Source organism: Apostichopus japonicus, chromosome 16 (assembly GCF_037975245.1).
Source record: "Apostichopus japonicus isolate 1M-3 chromosome 16, ASM3797524v1, whole genome shotgun sequence".
Classification (NCBI taxonomy): domain Eukaryota; kingdom Metazoa; phylum Echinodermata; class Holothuroidea; order Aspidochirotida; family Stichopodidae; genus Apostichopus; species Apostichopus japonicus.
Genome location: NC_092576.1, coordinates 2,951,066 through 2,974,775, shown reverse-complemented (window position 1 = coordinate 2,974,775; position 23,710 = coordinate 2,951,066). Strand labels below are relative to the sequence as shown.

At 36.2% G+C, this 23,710-nt stretch overlaps 1 protein-coding gene across 6 annotated transcripts; it reads right to left on the bottom strand.

Moving 5' to 3' along the window:
• Positions 1–884: 884 nt before the first annotated feature.
• On the bottom strand, positions 885–22,134 carry LOC139983610 (CMP-N-acetylneuraminate-poly-alpha-2,8-sialyltransferase-like). Of its 6 annotated transcripts, none has more exons than XM_071997270.1 (5): positions 21,948–22,133; positions 18,639–18,698; positions 5,302–5,910; positions 3,772–5,083; positions 885–2,130 (listed from the first exon to the last, which is right to left on the bottom strand). In XM_071997270.1, the coding sequence occupies exons 3-4, from the start codon at positions 5,901–5,903 to the stop codon at positions 4,894–4,896; spliced, it is 792 nt and encodes a 263-aa protein (XP_071853371.1). In that variant the 5' UTR covers positions 5,904–5,910; positions 18,639–18,698; positions 21,948–22,133; the 3' UTR covers positions 885–2,130; positions 3,772–4,893. The 6 variants fall into 6 exon arrangements, with proteins under 6 accessions (XP_071853371.1, XP_071853370.1, XP_071853367.1 ...); XM_071997269.1 differs by lacking the exon at positions 21,948–22,133 and adding an exon at positions 21,838–21,863; XM_071997266.1 differs by lacking the exon at positions 21,948–22,133 and adding an exon at positions 21,730–21,862.
• Between the last annotated feature and the right edge of the window lie 1,576 nt (positions 22,135–23,710).

Here is a 23,710-nt window from a genome sequence, read left to right as displayed (position 1 = left end):
GGAGACTCTCAACTCCATCAGTCTTGTCCACAGTTTACCATCGTTTATTTCTTGGAGAGCTTGACTGACAATGCTTCCACTAGTCCATTGCATTCTTGAATCGTAGAGAAGAAAACTGAAGTTGGATTTGAATAATTATGCATACGTTAAAAAAAAACTGACCTCTACTTATTGACATTTGTCACATTTTGTTTGTGTAATGTGGCGATGACATCTATTTATTCTTCGTTTATCTACAAATTAGCCAGGCCCGGAAAGGGTCATTTTCCGCGATCTAGGGAGTATCTTTACTCAAAAAATTTCTGTACTCTACGCGCCAACCAGTGGTGGCGCTCCGCTTAGATAGTGTCCAGAGCCGTATATAGCTCTGATAGTGTCGATGACGCCCCTACAGACCATTCTCGCCCCTCCTGACCAATACCCCTAGCTCCGCCACTGGTAACAATAATATGTTCATGCCCTTGGTTTAGATTCAGCTTGGTTTTATGTCAATATTACCATCAGAATCATGCTCATCTAAATTGTAGCAGCTTTCTATGTTCTCCCTAGCTTCTATGTGTGGTCTAATATCTGTCCTATCTGGGTGACATGTCAGTAAGTATCATGAGCCCCTGGAAAGAATTCCTTGCATCCATCCTCTGGACAAACAAGTTTTGTTGAGGTACTAGTCAATATGTAATGAACTAGTTTTAAATAACAGACAAATCCCGAGTCCACCTGCAATTGTCTTTAAGCATGTACAGCAGGTGCAGTTATCCATTGGTAGAGCTTGCAGAATTGTTTGTTGCGTAAACATTCTGTACAATAACCAGATGAAAAAAATTCTTATGATTCTAAATTTGCTGACAGAAATGACAAAAAGACTGAATTATATAGTTTGGCAAACTTTCCAAACAATTTATTCTTGAAAAAAAATATTCTTGAATGAACAAAAATAAACTAATCCACCGTACTTAATTTCCAGTATCTAACGAGATAAGCATATCTACCAAGTCAAGAACTTTAATCTTGGTTCCATGTTTGGAATCAGCTGCTTTATATCATCCTTTTGCAGATTGCAGAAAGATTCATCATCAAATATATTTTCTGAAAAACAAAGTTTATGCAAACAGTACTGTTTGTGAATTGACTTCATGTAAATTCCTCCATTAAGTAGGCATGTTTAATTTACAAACAAAAATCGCTTCCATAAATTTCACTCCATAGTGCATTATAGAGCGAGGTGCGACTTTTATTGCGTACTTCTGTGAACTGCTAAGATCATCTCACAGCAAAACATATGCATCTACTTTACGCAAAACTTAATTCTTAATCAGATTTCAACTTGTTTGTTCAAATGTATTTAATATTTTTGCACTCCACCAAGTTTTTGATTGAGGTCTATTGCCCAGGTCGATTCTCTAATTGGCCTGATTTACATTTTCCTTTCATTTACTGTAATTTCTGTTTAAGCAAAACATGTACAACTACTTTGCGTTTTAATATCTACATGCAGTATATTCTCCAAAAGCATTCCACATTTCAATATACGTTCTCTCTGTTGACCTCTATATTCTAGCAACCCTTTGTTTATTTACATATTGTTAAGCTTCAAACCGAAACTTAGTTTCATGTACGTTAAGTAACCACAGACGATGTATCAACTATCAACACACCATCATCAACAAACCCCATAACATGCATGGTGTAAAGCAGCACATTTGAAGTTGGTCTAGCGAATACCTATATGTTCAAGCTGGCATAAGCTCCAAAGGCTTATACGGGCCTGGCCATAGCCGGTAATGTCACCTTTTGTAACCAATATATGATTTACTCGGGCTTAGCAGTGGCTTAGTTATTTGTGGCCTCATTCTCAATAGGGAAGGTCAATATATAAATGACAATTGTGTTAACACTCAGCAACTAACTTAAATGTAGCCCAGTGCCATAACAAATTCATATAGCCAAGACCTAGCTAGCACACACAGTTATGTTAGAATAATTCAGGTACCATCTTCCTGCAAACAACAACAAAGTTGGCGGTATAACTGTAAGAAATCCTCCTTACTTTCCTTCATAGGATTTCGCATACAGTCTCAGCAAGCTGGGTCTGGCTATGCTAAACATTCTAACCTAGCCTTATCCGTCGGCCTTATGGCAAGCCGTTTTAACATTTACCTCGCAATTCGACTTAAGTCGAATACATTTCACTTAAGTGGAATTCAATTTCACTTAAGCAGAATACTATTTAACTTAAGTGGAATTCTATTTCACTTAAGTGGAATACCATTCCACTTAAGCTTAATTGTATTTTACTTAAGCTGAATTCATCAACTTGTCACTGCATTTTACTTAAGCTAAATTCTATTTCACTTAAGTGGAATTGCATTCCACTTAAGTGGAATTGTATTCCACTTAAGTGGAAATGCATTTCACTTAAGTGGAATTGTATTTTACTTAAGTGGAATACAATTCCACTTAAGTGGAATGTCCTGTCTATTTCACTTAAGTGGAATACAATTCCACTTAAGTCGAAATGCATTCCACTTAAGTGAAATGTGATTGGATAGTCTATTTCACTTAAGTGGAATGTGATTGGCTAGTCTATTCCACTTAAGTGGAATGTGATTGGCTAGTACATTTACCGCCAAACTTTGCCCATGCCTTTGCGCGCCATTATAAACAACTTGCCGCGATACGTGTACGTACGTTCGTGGTGTCGATATGTGCACAATGAATATCGGCTGTCCATCGGGATCCAGCTAGCACTTAACATCCGTGCAAGGTGTGTACGTACGTACCTGACGAATACCATTACCAAAATAAAGCCATGGCAAATACATTATAAGTGGTTGGAGCTACCGCCGAAAACGCATTGACAAGGACAAGAAAACGTTTTACTTTTTTGTGGATTTTGGGTTTTGGATGGAATCTTTTATTTCGTCAAAAGTTTCACTATCTAAAAAGTTACGAATTCTGCCTATATTACTTAAACAAGATGTAAGTCGCTTCTGTTGTGCATCATACTGATTGCTCCCCTGTGCAAGTGAGGAAACAACACTTCGAATTGTGTCTCTAACAACAACAATTATTTGATCGCATTCCACCAATGTTAGATGTGAATGATTAGCCGTAGCCATGATGTACACGTGCAACGAGGATCGACTAAATCATCATATGTGATGAGCAATTGAATGCGTTACGACGAACAATACCCTAAATTGTATTTATATCTAAGCCACATATCAACATTTCCACTTAAGTAGAATTGTATTTTACTTAAGCAGAATAGAATTCCACTTAAGTGAAATTGACGCCCAAAAGATGTTATTCCACTTAAGTGAAATTGTATTCCACTTAAGTGGAATACAATTCCACTTAAGTGGAAATGCATTCCACTTAAGTGGAATTGTATTTCACTTAAGTGGAAATGCATTCCACTTAAGTGGAATTGTATTCCACTTAAGTGAAATAGATGGGCTATTTAGCTTAAGTGGAATACAATTCCACTTAAGTGGAAATGTATTCCACTTAAGTGAAATACAATTCCACTTAAGTGGAATGCAATTCCACTTAAGTGGAATTCATTTCCACTTAAGTGAAATAGAAATGTCCATTTCTACTTAAGTGAAATTGAATTCCACTTAAATGAAATTGAATTCCACTTAAGTGGAATACATTTCACTTAAGTGGAATTCCATTTCACTTAAGTAGAATGTATTCCACTTAAGTGAAATATATTCGACTTAAGTCTAATTGCGAGGTAAATGTTAAAACGGCTTGCCATACGGCCTATAGCCTAGCCTTTACAGAGAGTATAGGCTATGTATGCTAAGACGGATGCTCATTCTGGAGTGTGCTCGGTCACTCATATTTAAGCAGTCACACTTGTACACCGTTTTTACAATATGTGGCGTGTTTACTGTTAGAAAGTAATTCAAGCCTTCAAATGTGACGATCAAGTTAGTTTTTTTTTTTTGACATTTCACAAGTAAAGAAGGAACCTTGCGCCACCTACTTATTGAATGTTCTGAGTTTGTCCAAGGTCAATTGGTGATGTCAGCAAATGAATTGCTGATATCATCAAATATTTGATAATATCATCAAATAATTTGCTGATATCAACAAATCATTTCTTGATATGTACATATCACTTATTCAATTGCTGATATCATCAATTGATTTGCTGATATCATCAAATAATTGGTGATATCATCAAATACAGAATAAAAACTAAAACGGCTTGCCATATGTCGGCGACGATTTAAGGGAAACAAAAAGTAACAATGTGACTTACAGACCAATATGCGTTTCTCGTAAACAAAATTTCATAATCACAGGCAGCTTCTATATTGCAATCATACCAGCAAGTCTGTGAGAAACGGATTTGCTTTTGTAAACTTTGAAGAAGATTGTGTTGAAGGATTTGGTCAAAATATCATCTTCCGTTAAATAAGACCGAGCTAAGTAAATAAAATTCTTAATGTAGTTGCTACTTTTAACGGCTCTATATTTATGAAGGAAACGGGGGAAAATAAAATTAAGTTTCTTCTTTTTTTAATTCTTACCGAATCCTTATTCATTAGGTATGATTTTAGATAACATGAAGACCCACTATAAAGTTGTTGAAACAAGGATATCAGGGTATTACTTAGAACGTCATACATATATTTAAAGTTCGGGAAACCTTGAGTGATAAGTTCATAACTGCTTAAGACATTTTGTTCGGTTTCCAAACGTAAAAACATCGATGTTCCGAACTTATTTTTCCTATTAAACAGTGATAGAGTTCCTACTTTCTTCAACGGTCAAGTCTTCGAGCTGAATGAAATCGTTCATATCGTGTAAACTCTTATGATTTTGGTACACAAGGATTCGTTATCATGTCAATCAGGCCTTCGTCTCTGCGTGACATTAACATATGATACGAGCCCAAGTCTTAAAATTTGTCAAATTCTTCTCGTAATAATGTCTGAGCACCTTCTTTCCAAAGTCATCCTTTTCATATGGATAAAATCCAAATATGGCCGTACTTTGACAGACTGCCTCGGCTACAGCAAGCATATATAAACCCGATGACGGGTACCGCCACAAGTTGTATTTCCTGAAGAGGAAGAAGAAGAAGCTGAATGAAATTGCTCATATCGTGTAAACTATAATGATTTCGGTACTCGGCTACAGCAAGCATGTATAAACCCGATGACAGGTTCCGCCACAAGTTGTATTTCATGAAGAAGAAGAATTTAGGGGTTTAACAGCATAGCAAAAAAAGAATCATTAATCTTTTAACCTAAATTGTCATAAATCTTAATACTTTCTTACCATTTTACGTCACTGTAGATGTCTTTCAAGCTGAATGCGACCTGAACGTGTAATTTCTTCTTTTTCAATGCTTTGGCTATATTCTGTAACAGTGTTGTGTGTTTACTCGTATCTTTCGGATACCAAAGAATCGTGTTGTTTAAGCTTGTCAAAGTTCTCCAAATTTCCCTTTCTCTTTCAGTCTGTGGACCAGACGAAAGTACCGTGTCGAGAATACCCAACATCTCATCGTTTACCAACATTAGGTATGTCTTGTTCCCGACGTCATTCTCGTATCCTCTGACTGGGGCCATGTTTGCTCTGATGACTAAATCATAAGAATCGATGGTACTACCACATTTACTCTCTAGTAGTATTCCACTGTTACCTATTACTGCACACTTCTTTTGTCTCTTCAAAGTTGAATATTGAGAATCTATTTCCTTGATGTAACATTTTTTACCAGCGGCATGGTCGGGTCTTCCACTTTCTTGCGACATTACAAGATAATCCATCAACGTTTTATTTTTAACATTGAAGTGGTTCATCTGATGGAACGTCGGGTTATCAGTAATATGCTCCCTATAAACGATTAAAGTGTAATCTCGTTGGAAACATTCCATGTCAGACCTGTGTAAGAAAGACAAGAAATGTAAGCGAAAATGCTATGGTATTTTGCCCGCAAGGCATGGAATATTTCATGAATAGACCACATCACATCGATTACATCTTACAAGCTACGTGTAAATACATTACTAGTCTTAATATTCGTGCTCTTGTTCGGAACAGTTCAAAGAAAGTTGGTGACGAACCCTCCACCAATGAGGATCTCACACAATAATTCAACAGAGGGCTTTGGTAGAACTAGATCCGCGAAACTTGACAAGCTGCACATTCTGAAATAATCTAGAAGTACTTTCAGGAATCTCTGATGAACAAATCTGTGCCGACCACCTGCATATTACCTAATTTACACTTTCTGTGACATCTTCGAGTTAATATATGGTTTTTTAGCATTCACATCTAGTCAAATTTAGCAACAAATGTTGTTCATCGTTCCCGACTGACATCTGATCTTCAACCAATCAGAAGGCTTATAGTTGACGTATTCTCATTCACGTACGCTAAACTTAGTGTAAGCGTTTAGAGTCAGTAAACATTGTATCTATAAGTCTCCGAAATGTTTACCTGCAATTCCTAGTTGATCAGCTATGGTTTAAAGAACTTCTGTTCGTAATTACAGAAGGCGAGATCATTTGAAGCATATTTTCACTACTAGTCTATAGATTAAGATATAATCAATATTTAGGCATTACGCAACAATACAGATCACGTGCATGAATATATTAATTTGTACACTTGCTATTGCGCCGGTATCGGTCCGAAAACGCTAATGACGTAGTGCCTATAACCAACCGTCTATTATCATTCCATAACCGTTCTCAAGTCACTGTGGACTATACACGATAAGCTGCCACAAAGGGCGCTAAATCATATTTACCGATCAGACACACATATTCCCCCACTTCATACTTATATGCTGAGCACCAAGCAAGATGGCAGAGCGCCTTAGGTCCCATTTTTAAAGTCTTTGGTATGACTCGGCCCAGAGTCGATCCCCAAACCTTCCGGCTGATAAGCGGATGCTCTAACCACTAGGCATACATTATATGACCGATATAAAAGCGGTCTCGGTAAGAACCGTCGAAGACCCCTTTACTCATCCTAAGCAACAATGATTACGTCGAAGCAGCTTTAAAGCGGATATGTCTAGTCTCAAATGTTTGTAGAAATATTTTTAAGTTACAATTAACATCTTAAAGTATAATAGTGAACTTTTTTCCCAGTTTATTATGTCTCTAATTAACCATCGTAGGATTACCCAAGTGACTATATAGTTTAGATTCCTTCATTAAATAAACATTCTATAGTGTATTTTATTCATATATAGAATGTCAGTAATACGTCTGAATTATAATGTACCAAACAGGACAACAGCTAAACGAACTTGGCTGGAACTCGAAGGGTTTTGTACTCGAGTAATTCTCAAGCAGTTTTAATTTTCTTAGTTACATCTCAAATGTCTTCAAAATACGTTTCAATTATTACGGATAGGCTTTTAACGCTCCTTAAAGTGATTGCTTAGTAAGTATGTCTGAAACTGTGGCAAGGGTAAAGCAAGAAAAATTAATTAAGGAGAATCAGAAGGCTACAATTTATCAAAATCATACATTGTTGTTTAGAAGCTAATGATAATATTACTTACGAGTATTAGTTCCTGATTTGATTATTGATAAGTTTATCATTTTAGTAGAAAAAAAGGGATCAGGAGGGACACTCAAGTCCTCATCAAGGACCGTATAGGAGAGAAAAATAACTGAAGACACAAACACTCAGATCCGATTACAATGTTTAAAGTGCTCGTCCAAAGCATTCTTAAACCCATTGACACTACTTGCAAGTACAACTTTCTCAGGCAAACCGTTCCACTCATTCACAACCCTATTAGAAAAAAAAAGTTATACCGACTATTAATCCTACTTTGTAACTTTGGAGTTTAAGACAAAGACCTCTAGAACAACTACTGTTAGCAAACAAGAAAAAGTCGGTAAAGGATTAATTGTCAAAACCATACACAATCTTGCAAACCTGAGTCAAGTCCCCACGTAACCTCCTAAGCTCCAGTGTGGTGATAAGGAACACTTTAAGGAACTAATCATCCTAGTAGCCCTCCTTTGGACCTTTTCAAGTATTTATTTATCCTTAGCAAATATGGGTTCCAAGCCAGCACAACATATATTAATCCAGATGACAGAAGATATTGTATCATCAACAGTTTCTTAATTAGTACTTCTTTTAGATAGTAGATGAGTGTATAGTCCATCCGTATATCCATATTAATGTATGTCGTCCAGTTACAGGGTTGTTGACAATTAGCAATTCATAATCATGGACGTTAAATATGAATGTAATAGACTGACTTCGGTCAGCTTGCGGCTTTGATAAACCAATTAGGCTTCTTCGCGAGTTCCTGCTTGCAGGAGGATCTAATATACATACATACATACATACATACATACATATCGGGCAAGCTTGACTTTACAGGTTCTGTCTAAACTTTCATGGTAGCCTGTTGTAACGTTATAACTTACATTGAAGAAACACCAAACCAACCGTCATTACATATCTATCTGAAATAAATAAATGACATGAACAACTTCCCAAAACAGATAAAATGTCATTTAATTTAGGAAATTTTACGGATTTCATCATTTCTTCATACATAAGGCAGAATACTTGATCTAGCCAAAGTATGGCATCATCACGTTACGTGTGTTTCAGTTCTGTCTGTCTTTCCTTTTTCACTCTGTAATTATTACAACGTTTATTTCTGTTAGTGGAGATTTGTTTGGCAGATACATTATCTACAAATTATTTAAGACAAGACATAATGATGACGTTGGTTTTAATGTTAAATAAAACACAACTGAATTCTTCTATAATGTCTCAATACGTGTTTGCTGATGAATTTCGAAAACAAACTTACGAAGCAGATTCAATATTTCTTATACTAAATGGTGGGTTGAATGGAGAAAAGCTGTCGCAATCGTAAAAAAGAAATTTATATCTGTTGCCCTGATGGCTCGAACGATTTACCGTAAAATCACTGCGACCGCCCATATCAGCAAGTTCATTACACAGATGCAACCTATATATACTCGTATCGTCCACCTTTTTTTTTTACCCATTCCACGGAGCAACCGTCTGAAAATACCTGTTTATACACTGCAATGGAAGGAAATGACACCATTTTGCAAGCTACATCGGGAAGACCGAAAGGAAGATACTATTCAAGAGAAGGGACCTAACACAGGCTAGTAGTCCTAGGCCTAACGGTCGTAAACAAAACAGAGAAATATTAAAAGAAAGAAGAATAAGAGAGAGTAAATGGGTTCGGATCCTAGTGACAACATGACATCACAGATATAAAATGACAGCTGACAGACTTTATTCAAAGCTAAGCCGTTGTTGTTCACAACGTTCCATGTCATGTAATGATGAAGTCCCCTCCTAGTCGACTCTGAACAATGCACAGATATCCCAATTAAGAAACCATCTGTTTTACACGTAAATCCATTCCTGACAAATATATCTGAAAGTGATACGTCAGTTTAACTATACACAACTATTTAGATACGAGTCATAACAATCCTGTTCAAAACATTTCTTTGATGCACACAGCAATTTTTGTGGTCTATTTAAGGCGCATCCAATGCCATTTGAAGATAGTTAAATCCTTCATTCTAATGCCCACCATTTTCTAAATAGCCAAGAGCTTCATGGCGCTTTGCCCCCTTGTCCCCCACCAGGGAAATCCCCCTGGATCCTACCAGGGACTCTATTGTAGGCCACTGGACCCCAGGACCTCGCATAGAGCCTCGAGCTTACGCGGCGCCGCCAGCGCCCTCCGGTCATCCCCTACCTATGAAGACATCCTGTCTAAGCGCCTGATCTCAGCACCCCCCCCCCCCCCCCCCATCACACGTTGGACATTTTGCAAAGCCTGTTTATATATACGATAATTTCTCGTGGTGTTACCTAGATTACGATATCAATCTGTCGAGTATTTCTCTCAGCAGTGCATAATTGGTTCTACAGTCAACATCTGTTGAGAGGTAGTTGATGGCGTCTTAAGTGTGAGTTGGTAAAAAAGCACACCTTCTTCTTCTAACATGGAAATATTGATTTTGGCTTTTCGCTGCAGAAGAATCGACCAGTCATTGTATTGCTTTTTTGTCACTAATAAGCACACACTGTATACAGTTCTGACAAACCTTTCACATTGTATTGTTCAAGCTTGTATGGAGAACTACTGGTTTGCACTCCTGATTACCGAACAAATACAGCTATACAATTACACACACAATACACCCTGGTGCTAGTATCCCCGTGCTCAAAGAAACAGGCACATCTTTATAATGGCAATAGCAATGATCTCTGGTATATGCTGCAATATACGTGCATCAGATTTCGCTTTCAGAGAGGATGTTCATATGCTATAACCATAAAGTGAATGTTTTTTTATTCAGCAATCTACAAATGAAACTGATATTAATACTGTCATTCTAAAAATTCTACGCGTATTGTGCCTCAGTTTCACATATTTACAATACTAGAATTCGAGTACTGTAGAATTTAGTTTTCATTTTGCAATTTGTTCAAATAGGAAGATCATAATGTAAATTACTAGGTTAAATTCTACAGCCAGGAAAAAGAAATATGTAGGACTGTATACTTTCCTCTAATAAATTATATATATTTTTTTTAAATATTTTCTGCTTAAATATTATTCAAGAACAAAATACAAACAAAAGCTTCGTCAACCATCTCTGAGTTTCTCTGTCAACTATTCGCAGTAATATATATTGGAGAGCAATCAGTACAAAGTCCAAGCTTATACAGCTTGACTTTGCAGTTCCAGAATAAGCTGTTGGGGGGGGGGGGGCATATACGTTGTAGCTTACATTAACGGAAATTAAGACCTATAAATTAACGGGGAAAATGGCGCAGAAACTTGATCTCATCGAGCTACATGTGCTTCATTTCTTTATGATTTAAACAAAAATGATTGCCAAGTTTATTTTCGGTAATGTAGATGGCTTTTGATAATTGCTAATAAGCTAAAATATTCCAGCCGATTAACAAAAACTGAAGTGGTTTCGGATCCTTGTGGAAATATGACGTCACAAAAATTGCAGCTCCCAGAAATGACTTTTAAAGTGTAGAAAATCTTCCAAACGGAGGACGACTTTTCCTAATTCAAACTATCATAAAAAGCTTTCTGTCGTATAAGCTGAAGATGATGATTGGGATTGTGTTCCATTAAAGTCATCGTTTGACAAATGTACTTTTCGAGTTATCAAAAAAAAATCACAAACTGCTTATATATACTGCCTACATTTTGTATAGGTAAATATATATACGTTAGAGGGCCTAACGTTATATCTACTGCCAACATCCTGTATAGGTAAATATGTTTAAGTCAGGGAACCTAACGTTATATTACACTGTCAACATCCTGTATAGGTAAATATGTATAAGCTAGAGAGCCTAACGTTATATCTACTGCTAACATCCTGTATAGGTATATATTTATTAGTTAGAGGACCTAACGTTTTATCTACTGCCTTCATCCTTTATAGGTATATATGTATAAGATAGAGAGGCCTTATGCGACGTTGACAGTAGATATAACGTTATGCCTTCTAACTTATACATATTTAATAATGGATCGGTAACATTTTTTTTTTTTTTTTTAAAGGCACACAAAACCATAATATGTGGAACCAAGATACCCAACAGGGCAAAGAACATCCCACTTTATTAAAGACATGGTGCGGTTTCTTTCCTTTAGCCTTTGTACTTGTTGATCAGTAAAAGCTTTACCTATTGTAAATTACATACAAAACATAATAATACTCTTTCTATGTACTCATTAATTATCAGGCGCGTATCCAGGATTTTCTAACCAGGGGGGCGCGAATTACTATCTAAGCGGAGCGCCACCATCGGTTGGCGCGCAGCGTACAAGAAAATTTCTGATTTTGATACCCCCCAGATCACCGGAAACGGCACTTCTCGGGCTTGAAATGACCAACCAGATGTAAACTTTTTGCCTGAGAACCAAGTATTTCCTAATAGTTTTTTTTTTTCCATCCATAACCTTTTTGAAGATTGTCAACCCGGCACACGTCATGTTCGACCTGATCGCATCTCCTGTGGGTCTTTGCTTTTGTAGGTGATTCTACGTCGCGGCCCACAATACCCGTCAGCCCCACTTTTCAAGGTTTTAAGCCCCAAATTTGTTCAGAATTTGAAAATTCACATATCTCGTGAATAAACTCACTTCAAAACATACCCATAATGTTGTACAAAATTTCATCTAGGGACAACCAATATAGAAAAACTTCCTTCAACCCCTAACAGACCGGTCAAAATTGCACGAGTAGAGGGAAGTGTGATGCAGAATGTTGGTCAGAAATTTTCGAAAATTCAGACACAGTTAATTTATTGGTGTAGAAATATTAAACCTGTTATAACGGCCATTATAAAACTTGGTTGAAGGAAATGAAAAAATAGCAGATATTTCCGAAAGCGAACACTACACACATAGGCGTAGGAGGCGCGGCGGCAGTGGCGGAGCTAGGGGTATTGGTCAGGAGGGGCGAGAATGGTCTGTAGGGGCGCTTTCGACACTATCTAAGCGGAGCGCCACCACTGGTTGGCGCGTAGCGCACAGACAATTTTTGAGTAAAGATACTCCCTAGATCGCCGGAAATGACCCTTTCAGGGCCTGGCTAATTTTCAGATAAACGAAGAATAGGGTGTCATCGCCAAATTACACCAACAAAATGTGAGAAATGTCAATAAGTAGATGAGAGCGCAATAAAAAAGTCAATAATCTAGAATAAGTAAAAAGTGGTAAAGAGCTGAAAAAGGCGCCAGCAGTCCATTTGAGTCCGTCAGGGGGGGCATCCGCCCCCCTGACCGTATGGACGCTCCGCCACTGCGCGGCGGGGGTGCAGCCCCTAATTCGCCATTACTAATGTAAAAGAGAGTTTTGACATAATTGGACCTCCATGCTTTTTATACATCTACATGAGACATGTCGTTGTTTAGATTAGCATCCCGCGGTATACTTCGCAATTTGAACGGACCGTACGGTACATGATGGCATGCGATGTAATAACCGATGCTTGCTTATATGATATTGACACTGACACGTTGAATGCGCGCTTCGCGCGCGAAAATTTTTGGTTATTTTTTCAGGCAAGCCGGACAGTTTTGAGGATTTTCATCCTGGAACGACATTTTCATGCTCACTGATATGATGTGATATCTGCTGTTTGCGTTACAAATTCAAACAGGCGCGTAGCGAGGAATTTGCCAAGGGAGGGGCGAAGCCTGTAGGCAAATTATCTAAGCGTAGCGCCACCACAGGTTGGCGCGAAGCGTACAAGCAAATTTTGGCCGAAAATGTCTCCCAGATCGCTGGAAATGACACTTCCCAGGCCTTGTAAGTTGCATCTAAGCACTTTCTATTTTGAAATTACTTAGCGATATCATTTAAAAAAATGCTGAATGGGGGGGGGCGGTCGCCCCCATCTCAAAATGCGTCATGTTCCCCGACGACACGGTCGAGTTCGAGACCAGCCACAGTTGGTTTCATAGCACAATTCTACACACGCGTTATGATAGACCATATATAGTATATATATAGATAATTAGTGAGAGAGGAAACTGGAAACGTCAAAAAAATGGAGTTGTCGGTGTAAGGGGTAGGGTGAGGCACACTTTTACGAAATCATTGATCCGTCACTGGCTACCCTTCAGCGCTGTAATGATGTCACTGTTCCTCTTTCTCTTCCCGGTGTCTTCGCGTTTTTCTTCTACTCCCTCCTTTTCTCCTTCTTCTCTCTTTCTTCTTTTTCTTTTCCCTTCCTTCCTCTCCTCCTCCTCTTTTTCCCCTCTTTTTTCCTTTTTTCTTCTCTTTTTTTTCTCTCCTTTTTTTCTTATCCGGGGGGCGCGCGCCCCAACGCCCCCCCTGGATACGCACCTGATTATATTTCGTACCAGAATAGTTTGGTGTCTGGCAGTTGCGCAAACAGTTGCATAGACTAATAAGACTATATTCAGCGGCACTGTTCAACGAATCCTGATATAACACACTGACGTCTACATATTAAAATAACACAACTCAATTCAATTGACTTATTCCAGTGCACAAAATAGTATTTATATAAAAGGGGTAATACAATACAAGATCAGAACAATATCTACAATATGTTAGTCTACAGGTGGTTCAATAACAGCCATAATGGCATTAAGTTAGCTAATGGCGTTCATCATGGCAATTTATATGTAATACGGTTGAGAAGCTATACCAGTGCTACCGCACCCTTTTGTTCGAAACGCAACCTTGCATTATGAGTCAGATATTAAGTTTTAACATTAGTAGGTAAGCTGGGAAGGGGAGGGGGGCTAACTTACTCGTTAAACTCATAAACTCAACGTAGCCCGTTTGAGTTTATGTTGATATTACATCTGCCATGATAATTTTTTTTTCTCTCTTTTTTTTTATTTCTCTTGCAACTATAACTTAACATAATATAGCACTCTAATGGTGACTTAGTGAAAATTCCTAGAAAAAACTAAAAAGTATTTATTTTAATACAATCTGAAGTTGTAAAAAATTATACCAAGGGTACCAATATTTCCTCCAAACACTGCTTTTCATATTACGCAACAAAATGTTTTTTTGTAATAGAAAATAGTCCCTCAGGAACAATAGTAACTTATTCTGCAGTGGAATTTCTTTCCGTACTTTGCAGTTGAAAATGAATTTCTTAACTAAAATTATAATCAAATTCAGCTCTCTGGCAATGTCCGCACCAAACAACACTGTCTTAATGTCTAGTACTATACCAATATCTATATTGTTTAACAAAGTTTGGAGATGATTCCAAAGCCTAGCTGAGATAGCCATGATAATTGATAATTCTAAATTCCTGATACGATCTACATCGCTCGCTAGAAATTTAGTGAAGTTTCATATAACATTGTGATGCAAAACGTGGCAGAATTTCATGTGATTTTCATTACTATGAACAAGTGTCCGAAAGGCGACATGTTATTAGTCGATTCGCATTCTTGAATAATTCATTCATATGGTCTTAAATTGGTGAGAACTTCGGAAAGATATATCTCAGGTTAATCAGTTACAATGTTATTTGAGGTAAAATCTTGTTGGTTTTTGGAGAAAAAAATTGTTGATCAATCAGAAACAAGCTGCTTTGTTGGTTTGTTAAGAGATTTTAATCTTGAAAGTGAGGATAAAATGATTGGAGGTAGTATATCATGTAAGAGTGTCCTGCTATAAACATTATAAAATTACGAAATGAAAGTGACATATGAAGGTTCTTACAGAACTTTACAAACAAGTTTAGCTGCCAATGAAAACGTTAACATTGTATTTTGGTCCCAAAGATAAATTGTAAACTAAGATTTTACAAGTAAGACAACTTGTTGTTAAAGAAAAAACCGGTTTCCAGTGGAAAATTTATATTGGAAGTGCATGTTAATCGTGACATTTGGACAATTATCATGATTAAAAGCACTCCATTTAGACTGTTTTTTTTTTAAGTTGACAAATAGTATAAAGTACCAATGTTCGCTTCTACTTGTTGTATTACAATGTAGACACTCTGTAATGTTATCATGATCCTGTATATACAGGTGCGGTTAATAAACACATAAAAAATAATCGGAATATTAACTTAGGCTAACATTAACGGAACATGAATACCACAAAGTAATATAAGTGTGTGAGTTTTGACTTTTGACGATGTCAATTTGCACGTACAGCTTGATCAAAATGTTCATGATTTTGTGTTAAGAGTTTTTCTTTTATCAGATCCAGTTTAAGTTCTGCAAACATCTCCCAAAGTGAAGCTTCTTATAGAACTATAGAACTAATTTCATGGATATACAAAGTCAATTTCGGATCTAATTCAATCTTTTTAAGTAGACTGAACTCAAATAGGTCAAGGAACGAAGCCATTATTGGCGTACACTATGCTGCTACTGAAAATGTTCAGAGTTGCAGAATTTTTTCTATTTGGGGGGGGGGGGTAGATGTGTATATGAGAACACGTTGTGGGGGAGGGCACCACAAACAGACGTGTATTTAAAATTCCCTCGCTTGAGTAGGTCGGGAAACCCATGTTGACAACATAACCTAAAATGAAGCCTAGTGTTAACACTAAGGCCAGTGCGTTTACTGAGTGAGTGTATGAATGTCGATAGAATTGGATGCTTGACCGTTTACACATATAAAAACATACGCAGAGTAAACGAAATAATATCTGTATTTAACGAGAAGCCAGTGGAGATCACTAAGACAAGCTGTACTAACATCGTACATCGTTTTATTCAATATTAGTTTGGCAGCAAAGGTGTTAACCCTAGTCAACAATTTTTATAAACTAACTAGCGTTGTTTGAGTTTCTTTTCAATGGTTAACATATTTTTAACCTTTGGGCAGCCCTTTAAGGCATAAGAAACACTGTCACGCGACCCATGCACAAACAAATCAAAAGCTTAAAAAAAAACTTACCCGTAAAATTGTTAACAACTCAAAAATACGTTTAATCTATTCTTTGCATTAATATTGTTTGTTCAACTATTTCAACCATCAACGTTATCAACATTTTACATAATTCAAGTACATACAAAGTATATGATTGAGGGGATCCTCGAAAAGTTCATAAGAACTTGTAAGTGAGGTAACCCCAAAATACAAAAAAATATTATCCCAGATTAATGTATGTCGTCCAGTTACAGAGTTATTGACAATTAACAATTCATAATCATGGACGTTAAATATGAATGTGAGAGACTGACTTCGGTCAGCTTGCGGCTTTGATAAGCCAATTAGGCTTCTTCGCGAGTTCCTGCTTGCAGGAGGATCTAATATACATACATACATACATACATATGATGGTATCATAAATACATAACGTTTAAGTCTTGAGAAATTCTATGACTTTGCAAATCAAATGCCCGTATCCTGCTGCCTAATTATTTTCATAGCAGATATTATTAATTACATTATATATGCAAGGAGATCATCGCTAGGGGATCATAGACCTTATTAGTGCATGTGAGATGATTATCATGAGAACGAAATACAGAATAGTGTACTTCTGAAAATTAAATAGATAATTATCTTTAAACGTTTTGTAAATATGTGCAAAGTCGAGTATTTGAAAGAACACAATAAACGTTAGGCTATACATGTTCTTTTATGAGTCATGAAAAGACACTATTGTCAACAAGTGTTTTTGAACCCTAACATTAATACAATGTCTATAATGGCAAAGCTTTCTTTAAAAGTACACGTAGACTTATCGTATCGCTGCCTTAATGCTTTTTACAATTAAAAATCAGACGGATTTTGTTGATGTTTTTTTCGGAAATGACAAGATAATTAGTTAACAATATGTTCTTCGTTGATTTAGAGAGAGAGAGGTGGAGATAGGACTGAAGAATATTGTAGAAGACTAGTACAAGACATTGATCTAGATACTCTTTCTTCTGGAATCGATGGTATTGCATTAATAGTTGTATCTGTCAACTAATAATGATGTAATAAAGCCTAATATCTGATAAAAAGAACTGCAATATACTTATCCTCACTTGTAACTGCAATAGCGGAACTCTATCAATTGTTCAATATTTCGCCATGTTTTGGGGATGGGGTGGCGGGGTGGGTTTCAGAACGCTTGAATAGTTATCAAGTATATATGTTTTAATGTCTAAAGCTTTCACGCTGAAGGTCCATTTAGTTTCGGCCATGCAAATATATACACATATAACTGTGTTACCCTAAACGTAACAACGAGATTTAGGTTACAATAAGCACTTGGTTGTGTCTAATAGTGAGAGATTGATGTGCTTATTGGTTTTAAATATAAGCGATTCTTGCGTTCAAAAATCAATGTAACAATGTAATGTCTTTATTTATTTTGTTTGTTATTATACTTCTATTAATTCCAGAGCAGTTGAAGTTGTGTCTTCTTTATTATTCTTTTGGCTTCAATTTCGGGGAAGTAAAATTCTTTCTTCCAAATGACTTACATTATTTTAGTTTATCACCCACTAAATATAATGAAAAGCAGGTTGCACTGCGCAAATGTAGTCACAGTGATAGATATCATAACAACATTTTGCATGTAATTAAACAAAAACACAACTATTGTAGGCCTACCCCTCCCAGGAGCGGACATTATTAGTGTCCATTACTAATACTGAGTATACAGACATGATTATGTCTGCACACCTTACCGTATGTTTAATCAGATTTGCTGTAAGGTTAACACGCTAGTCTAGTCGAAAACGACACCACGTATACCTTCAACGACAATGCAGTATAAATTATTCAAATTATGTGTCGTTTAAATTGGAATAATATCCATTTCAGTGGATAGCCAGCATTTGGACCAATTTAAAAATAGAATTGGGCATTAGGTGGATCCATCAGTGCAAATTGGTTTCAAATTTCTGTCTTAAAAATATAAACTGAACATGGCGCTTTCCCCCATAATAATGTCTGTGGTTTATAATTTGAAGGAAGACGAAATCCTGGAATTTACCATCATAATGACGGTAAAGTTTCTAGATAATGATAGAAAACAAACTCGTCTAAACGATAGTAATCTATATTAAATATAATTGCAAATGTTACGTCTTTTTGAAATACCCAAATCCTTCTAAGAAAATGTTTCATGTTTACTCACTTTCCACAGAGATAATCACAAGCAGCAAAGTCAAATGTAGGTGAATATCCAATTCTTATCCTGTGAAGGCCAAATATCCAAGAAAGAAAAACTACAGCAATAAGACAAGTGATACATCGTCTTCTCAAAGTCACACTACTAAGGTAAGAAGAGGAATACATTCTGTTGTGTTTGATGATGTTCTTTCCCCCTTAATTCTAACTGGAGAGTGTTTGCTTTAACCCATTTGAATGTAAGTTAAAGTGGATACAACACCGCAAGCTGACTGTATACTTATCCAAACAAGTGACACATCCATGTTAAATGCCGAGTGTACTAAGGAATTGGACCAAACTGGCTATGAATTGATTATAGAGGGCGTGGTTATGTATTTTAAGCACTGGTGGAAGGATATGGGCTCTTGGAAGGCGTAAGTTTAATGTACTATTACCAATTCTACATCTATATTATTGCCTTGCAGGTTTGACACGATCAGACTGTACTAGTTCTTTTCTATAAATTATTTAGATCGTTTTTGGTTTCGATGCCTCATCTGACCTTTGCAATCGTGCGCATGCGTATATATGCGCGATTTGTGAATGTATGTTATTTCAGAATGCTAACATGTAACGTCAATGTAGTGAATGAACCTTCGCAAATAGCCGAAATAACAATCTTGATGAAGGTATTTATTATTATTATTATTATTATTATTATTATTATTATTATTATTATTATTATTATTATTATTATTATTATTATTATTATTATTATTATTGTTATTATTATTATCATTATTATTATCATTATTATTATCATTATTATCATTATTATTATTATTTATTATTATTATTAATATTATTATTATTATTATTAATATTATTATTATTATTATTTTATTATTATTATTATTATTATTATTATTATTATTATTAGTAGTAGTAGTAGTAGTAGTAGTAGTAGTAGTAGTAGTAGTATTATTCTTATTATTATTAGTAGTAGTAGTAGTATTAGTATTATTATTATTATTATTATTATTATTTTTATTTTTATTTTTATTATTATTTATTTTTGTCATCTTTAATGAGGGTAGTCCTGATCAGTGCAGAAGCACTGCTTTCCAGAGGAGCCCTCAATACACAATACATATACGATATTATGCAGTAGAAAAACGGTAAGCATCCAACAGCACAAAAAAAGGACGGCAAAAAGATAGACAAACAAATATCAGACATCTAAACCAAATATATAAGTTTTCATATTGCGATTAAAAATATGAACATTTGGCAAGCATTTCAAATTTGGGGGAAGACTGTTCTTAGTTACTGTACTTTGTAAGCCTGTGGTACACATTACTGCCAGTTGTTACGTGAAATTATAGGCTGTACTGAAGCACTGGTGGGTTATGGTTTCTAATCTCTTGTTCAATGCTGTTCAAGTACCCTAAATGAACAGACGGGAATTTATAACTTGATAAACTTCTTCAACACAACGCAACATAAAATGTATATAGTTATACAATTTATTCGTTCAAAACATCAAATAGCGTATAAGACAAAGATATCCGAAGCAGTTCGTGTTTACTACCTCCATAAACCAGTGACTTTGATCGACAGCTAGATATAGGAAAGATACACTTAACGGACAGACAGTGCGAAGTCGAACCACTGTATAACACATTTATGGTTCATAGCACTGTGGTAATTCAGGAGAACCATTTTTTTGTTGAGAGTTAAAATTGGTGACTGATTACACTAATGAACGATGCATTGAGCGATTTCGTTTATCTGATCTTCTGTGGTGTTGCAGTTTGTTAGAGAAAATACGAATTGTAATATAAGAATACGGAGAGGGGAGGGGAGGGGGTTGGGGGAGAAACGTATAAACATGTTATTGCTGTTGTTGTTGTTGTTGTTGTTATTAGGTTCATATTTAAGCTTATAATGACACAGCATTAAAAAAAAATCTGTTTTATAAGTAAACATCTTCCATTTGAATGATTTTGAATATAACATGTCTTATGGCATGAATAAACTATTTTATAAACTACTAATATTAAGATGATGTATTTTTCCACTTGAGATGCAGATCATAACCTTTGGTGAAATTGTTGATGTATTCACAGGCAAATTGAAGACCAACAAAAGTGCAGATTACATTACGAATGTGTTAGCATTATAAAAGACTCAATGGTTTAACAAACAAATAGTTTTATTGAAAATTTATTGGTTCGAGGTCGGGAAAAGGTCACTGCTGCCCTCGCCCAATGATGTTTTGGTGTTACGGGTGTGATCTTCTATACCCCCCCCCTCCCTTCTTAGCATGTGTATGTATAATGTGAATTACATGTTTCATTCCTCTCCTAGTTCAGAGTGGTGTTGTATGTGCTCTCGTAGCAGAAATCATATAAAGGTACAGTAGCATAACGTAGCCGTGCACCCCGAAACCAAATAAAGACCGCACCAAAATTCAAAAACTATCTACCAATCAATCTCCTCCCAGCCTTAGGTAAGGTTTTCGAAAGTGTTAAAGGTAACACTCAATCCCCGTCTCAATAAGGCTTCCGCGCACATTAATTTACAATAAACCAAACTTTTCGCCTCTGCGAAGACATGTTGCATCGGCATTATAAAAAAAAACATTAAACCACTGCCCTCTTTCTTGATGCCGATAAGGTGTTTGGCACAACGGCATAAGAACTACTTAACTATAACCCCCCCCCCCCTCTAATTACACCAGACTTCTTTCCTCTTTCCTAAGTGAGCACAAAACAAAAATTTACTTCAAAAACCAATACTCAAAACCTATTCCACTTCGTGTAGGCACTCCACAGGGCGCTGTTCTCAGCCCCTTCCTCTACACCCTATTTGTTAAACATCCCCCCTCTAACTAATTGCAACTATAGTCAGTAAGCTGACCACATAGCCATTTGAAGCATTAGTAAAAAAATTCATTTGACGGAAATGAATACTAAAAAAGCAATTACACATCTCGAAAAATGGTGCTCGATGTGGAGAATAAAAATAAATCCCTCAAAATCTAACCTAGTCAATTTCTCCTTTAAAAACTAAAAATGCCGTGACCATATTTCCAAATTATTCTTTTCACTTACACATCTATCACTGCTACTCCTAATGCAACCTTCCTCTGTACCACTTTTGATAGCAAATTATCGTTTAATCCACATTGTAACAAAACTGCAGCACGCTGCTGGTCCCACCTTAAATCCATTCAAATCCTTTCACACAAACTACTTCCCTCCGAAAACCATTATCCAAATCTATAAATCCACAGTAAAATTCTCAGTTACGGGAGCATCTCCCTGCTTACCATCTCTTATACCAATATACAAATTTTAAACAGAATCCATACAACAGCTTATCGACTTGCACTCAAAATCCCTTCCTATATTGCTACTTCGCACGTTCTCCGTGCAGGACACACAAAATCTATTTGCGCCCATTGATTAAAGAACTCCTATACTGAAATACAAAGTTGCAACAACTCACTTCCCAAAAAAACAAAAACCTTTCTGTATTCACAATTGTTACTACTTAAAGTCTCATTCCATTAAAAAATCCTTTCCTAAAAGGGTCTAGGCCCCGACTCCAAGTATACTCATATATAAAGAACAAAACAATTCCGACAATGACCACTTGATTAAAAAAAAGTAGCAACCACTCCCTTCCTAAACAATAGAAACCGCTCCGTCTCTACAAACCGCCCCGTCTCCCAATCCTCAGTACGTAGAAATTCCTCTCCTTTAGAAATCCCTCCCTAATTGGCTCTTCGACTCCACCCTCGTGGTTGTGTATGGCTATCTGTGCAATGTAATTAAGACTTCATTTACCAGCAATTCCCTGACTGAACATAGACAACTTTCCAAGAAAAAGAAGAAAAAAGAAAGAAAATGTCTATTCTATAAAAAAAAAACATATTATCCCCTATAACCTCTCGCGGGGTCGACCAGGGTTAAGCTCCTTTTGTTTTGATTGTACACCCCAGACAGCCGCCTTAAAGCCCAGAAAGCCCCCGAATTCCCTTGTAAGTCGTGCAGGTAGTTTGTTTGTTTGTTGTTATCTATTTATATTTTTATCTTCTTTGTATTCGGCCCGGTTACGACTGTCGTTGAGTGTTGGTTATTATTAAGACTACACCCGTTGTCTATCTTACTCTGTATTCTGTGTGTTTCATTTTTCCAAATGTTATTTGTTTTGCTTCTTCCTTTTATACATTAAGTTGTAAGGGGAAATCTTAGTATGTAATATGTTACTATCGATTTGTGCATATTCATGTGTTTGTTTTCCCAATGTTTGTATATTTTATATTAATTTTGATTATTTTTAATTCATAGTTTTCACCGTGGTCCTGTTGTACTACGTGTGCAATAATAAAATGGTAGTAAACCTCCGACAAAGTGTTCAGCTACATTGAGAGTCGTCTCGGTGAAATTAGTTGTTACAGTGATGTTACAATTAAAGCAGTTGTACTACTTGCAACACAAAACTCAATATAGGACAACGAAAGTCTGCTGGCCACAATATAGCATGTTAAAAATGCATTACAAATGTTGTCAAGGACAAATAGTGTTGAATGTCATCCAAATGTGATCTTCTGTTCATAACAAGTTCCAAGAACATGTTTTGGTTAAGTTGTATGAATTGATTAAAAAGAAAAGTGGATTAACAGTAACATAAATGTCTCTAAAATAGGATCACGACGTCGCTATCAATTTACATTAAAGGAGCGTGACAGAGATATTAGCATATTTTAAAGATGAATATCTCAAACCATAAAAGCTATAGAAAGAATGCTAGTGCATCAAATCGTTTACTAAAGTCCAAACAAAAGTGTAGCAGGAACGATGAGATTAGGCCGCGAAAGATATTATGACTTCAAAATAAAGTAAACAAACCTGACATTTAATTACAATAACAACATTTAAGAAAAGTTCCTTCACTTTATAAAACGGGTAACACCTCGTTAATTATTAGCAATTACATCACTGTGTGTGTGTGAACGTGAGGGCCAGCTTGTGAACACGATAATCTCAACAAGCACAAGCTCAATGTCAATGCCATGCATGGTAGGTA

Excerpts from the sequence above, each read along its gene's own strand:
- LOC139983610 (XM_071997266.1), bottom strand. The coding sequence starts at position 21,848 with ATGGATTTAAGGTGGGACCAGCAGCGTGCTGCAGTTTTGTTACAATGT. Across the intron at positions 18,699-21,729 it reads GGAGTAGCAGTGATAGATGT|GATAAGAATTGGATATTCAC; the intron begins GTAAGTGAAAAG and ends TGGCCTTCACAG. Across the intron at positions 5,084-5,301 it reads ATCTACAGTGACGTAAAATG|GAAATACAACTTGTGGCGGT; the intron begins GTAAGAAAGTAT and ends CTTCCTCTTCAG.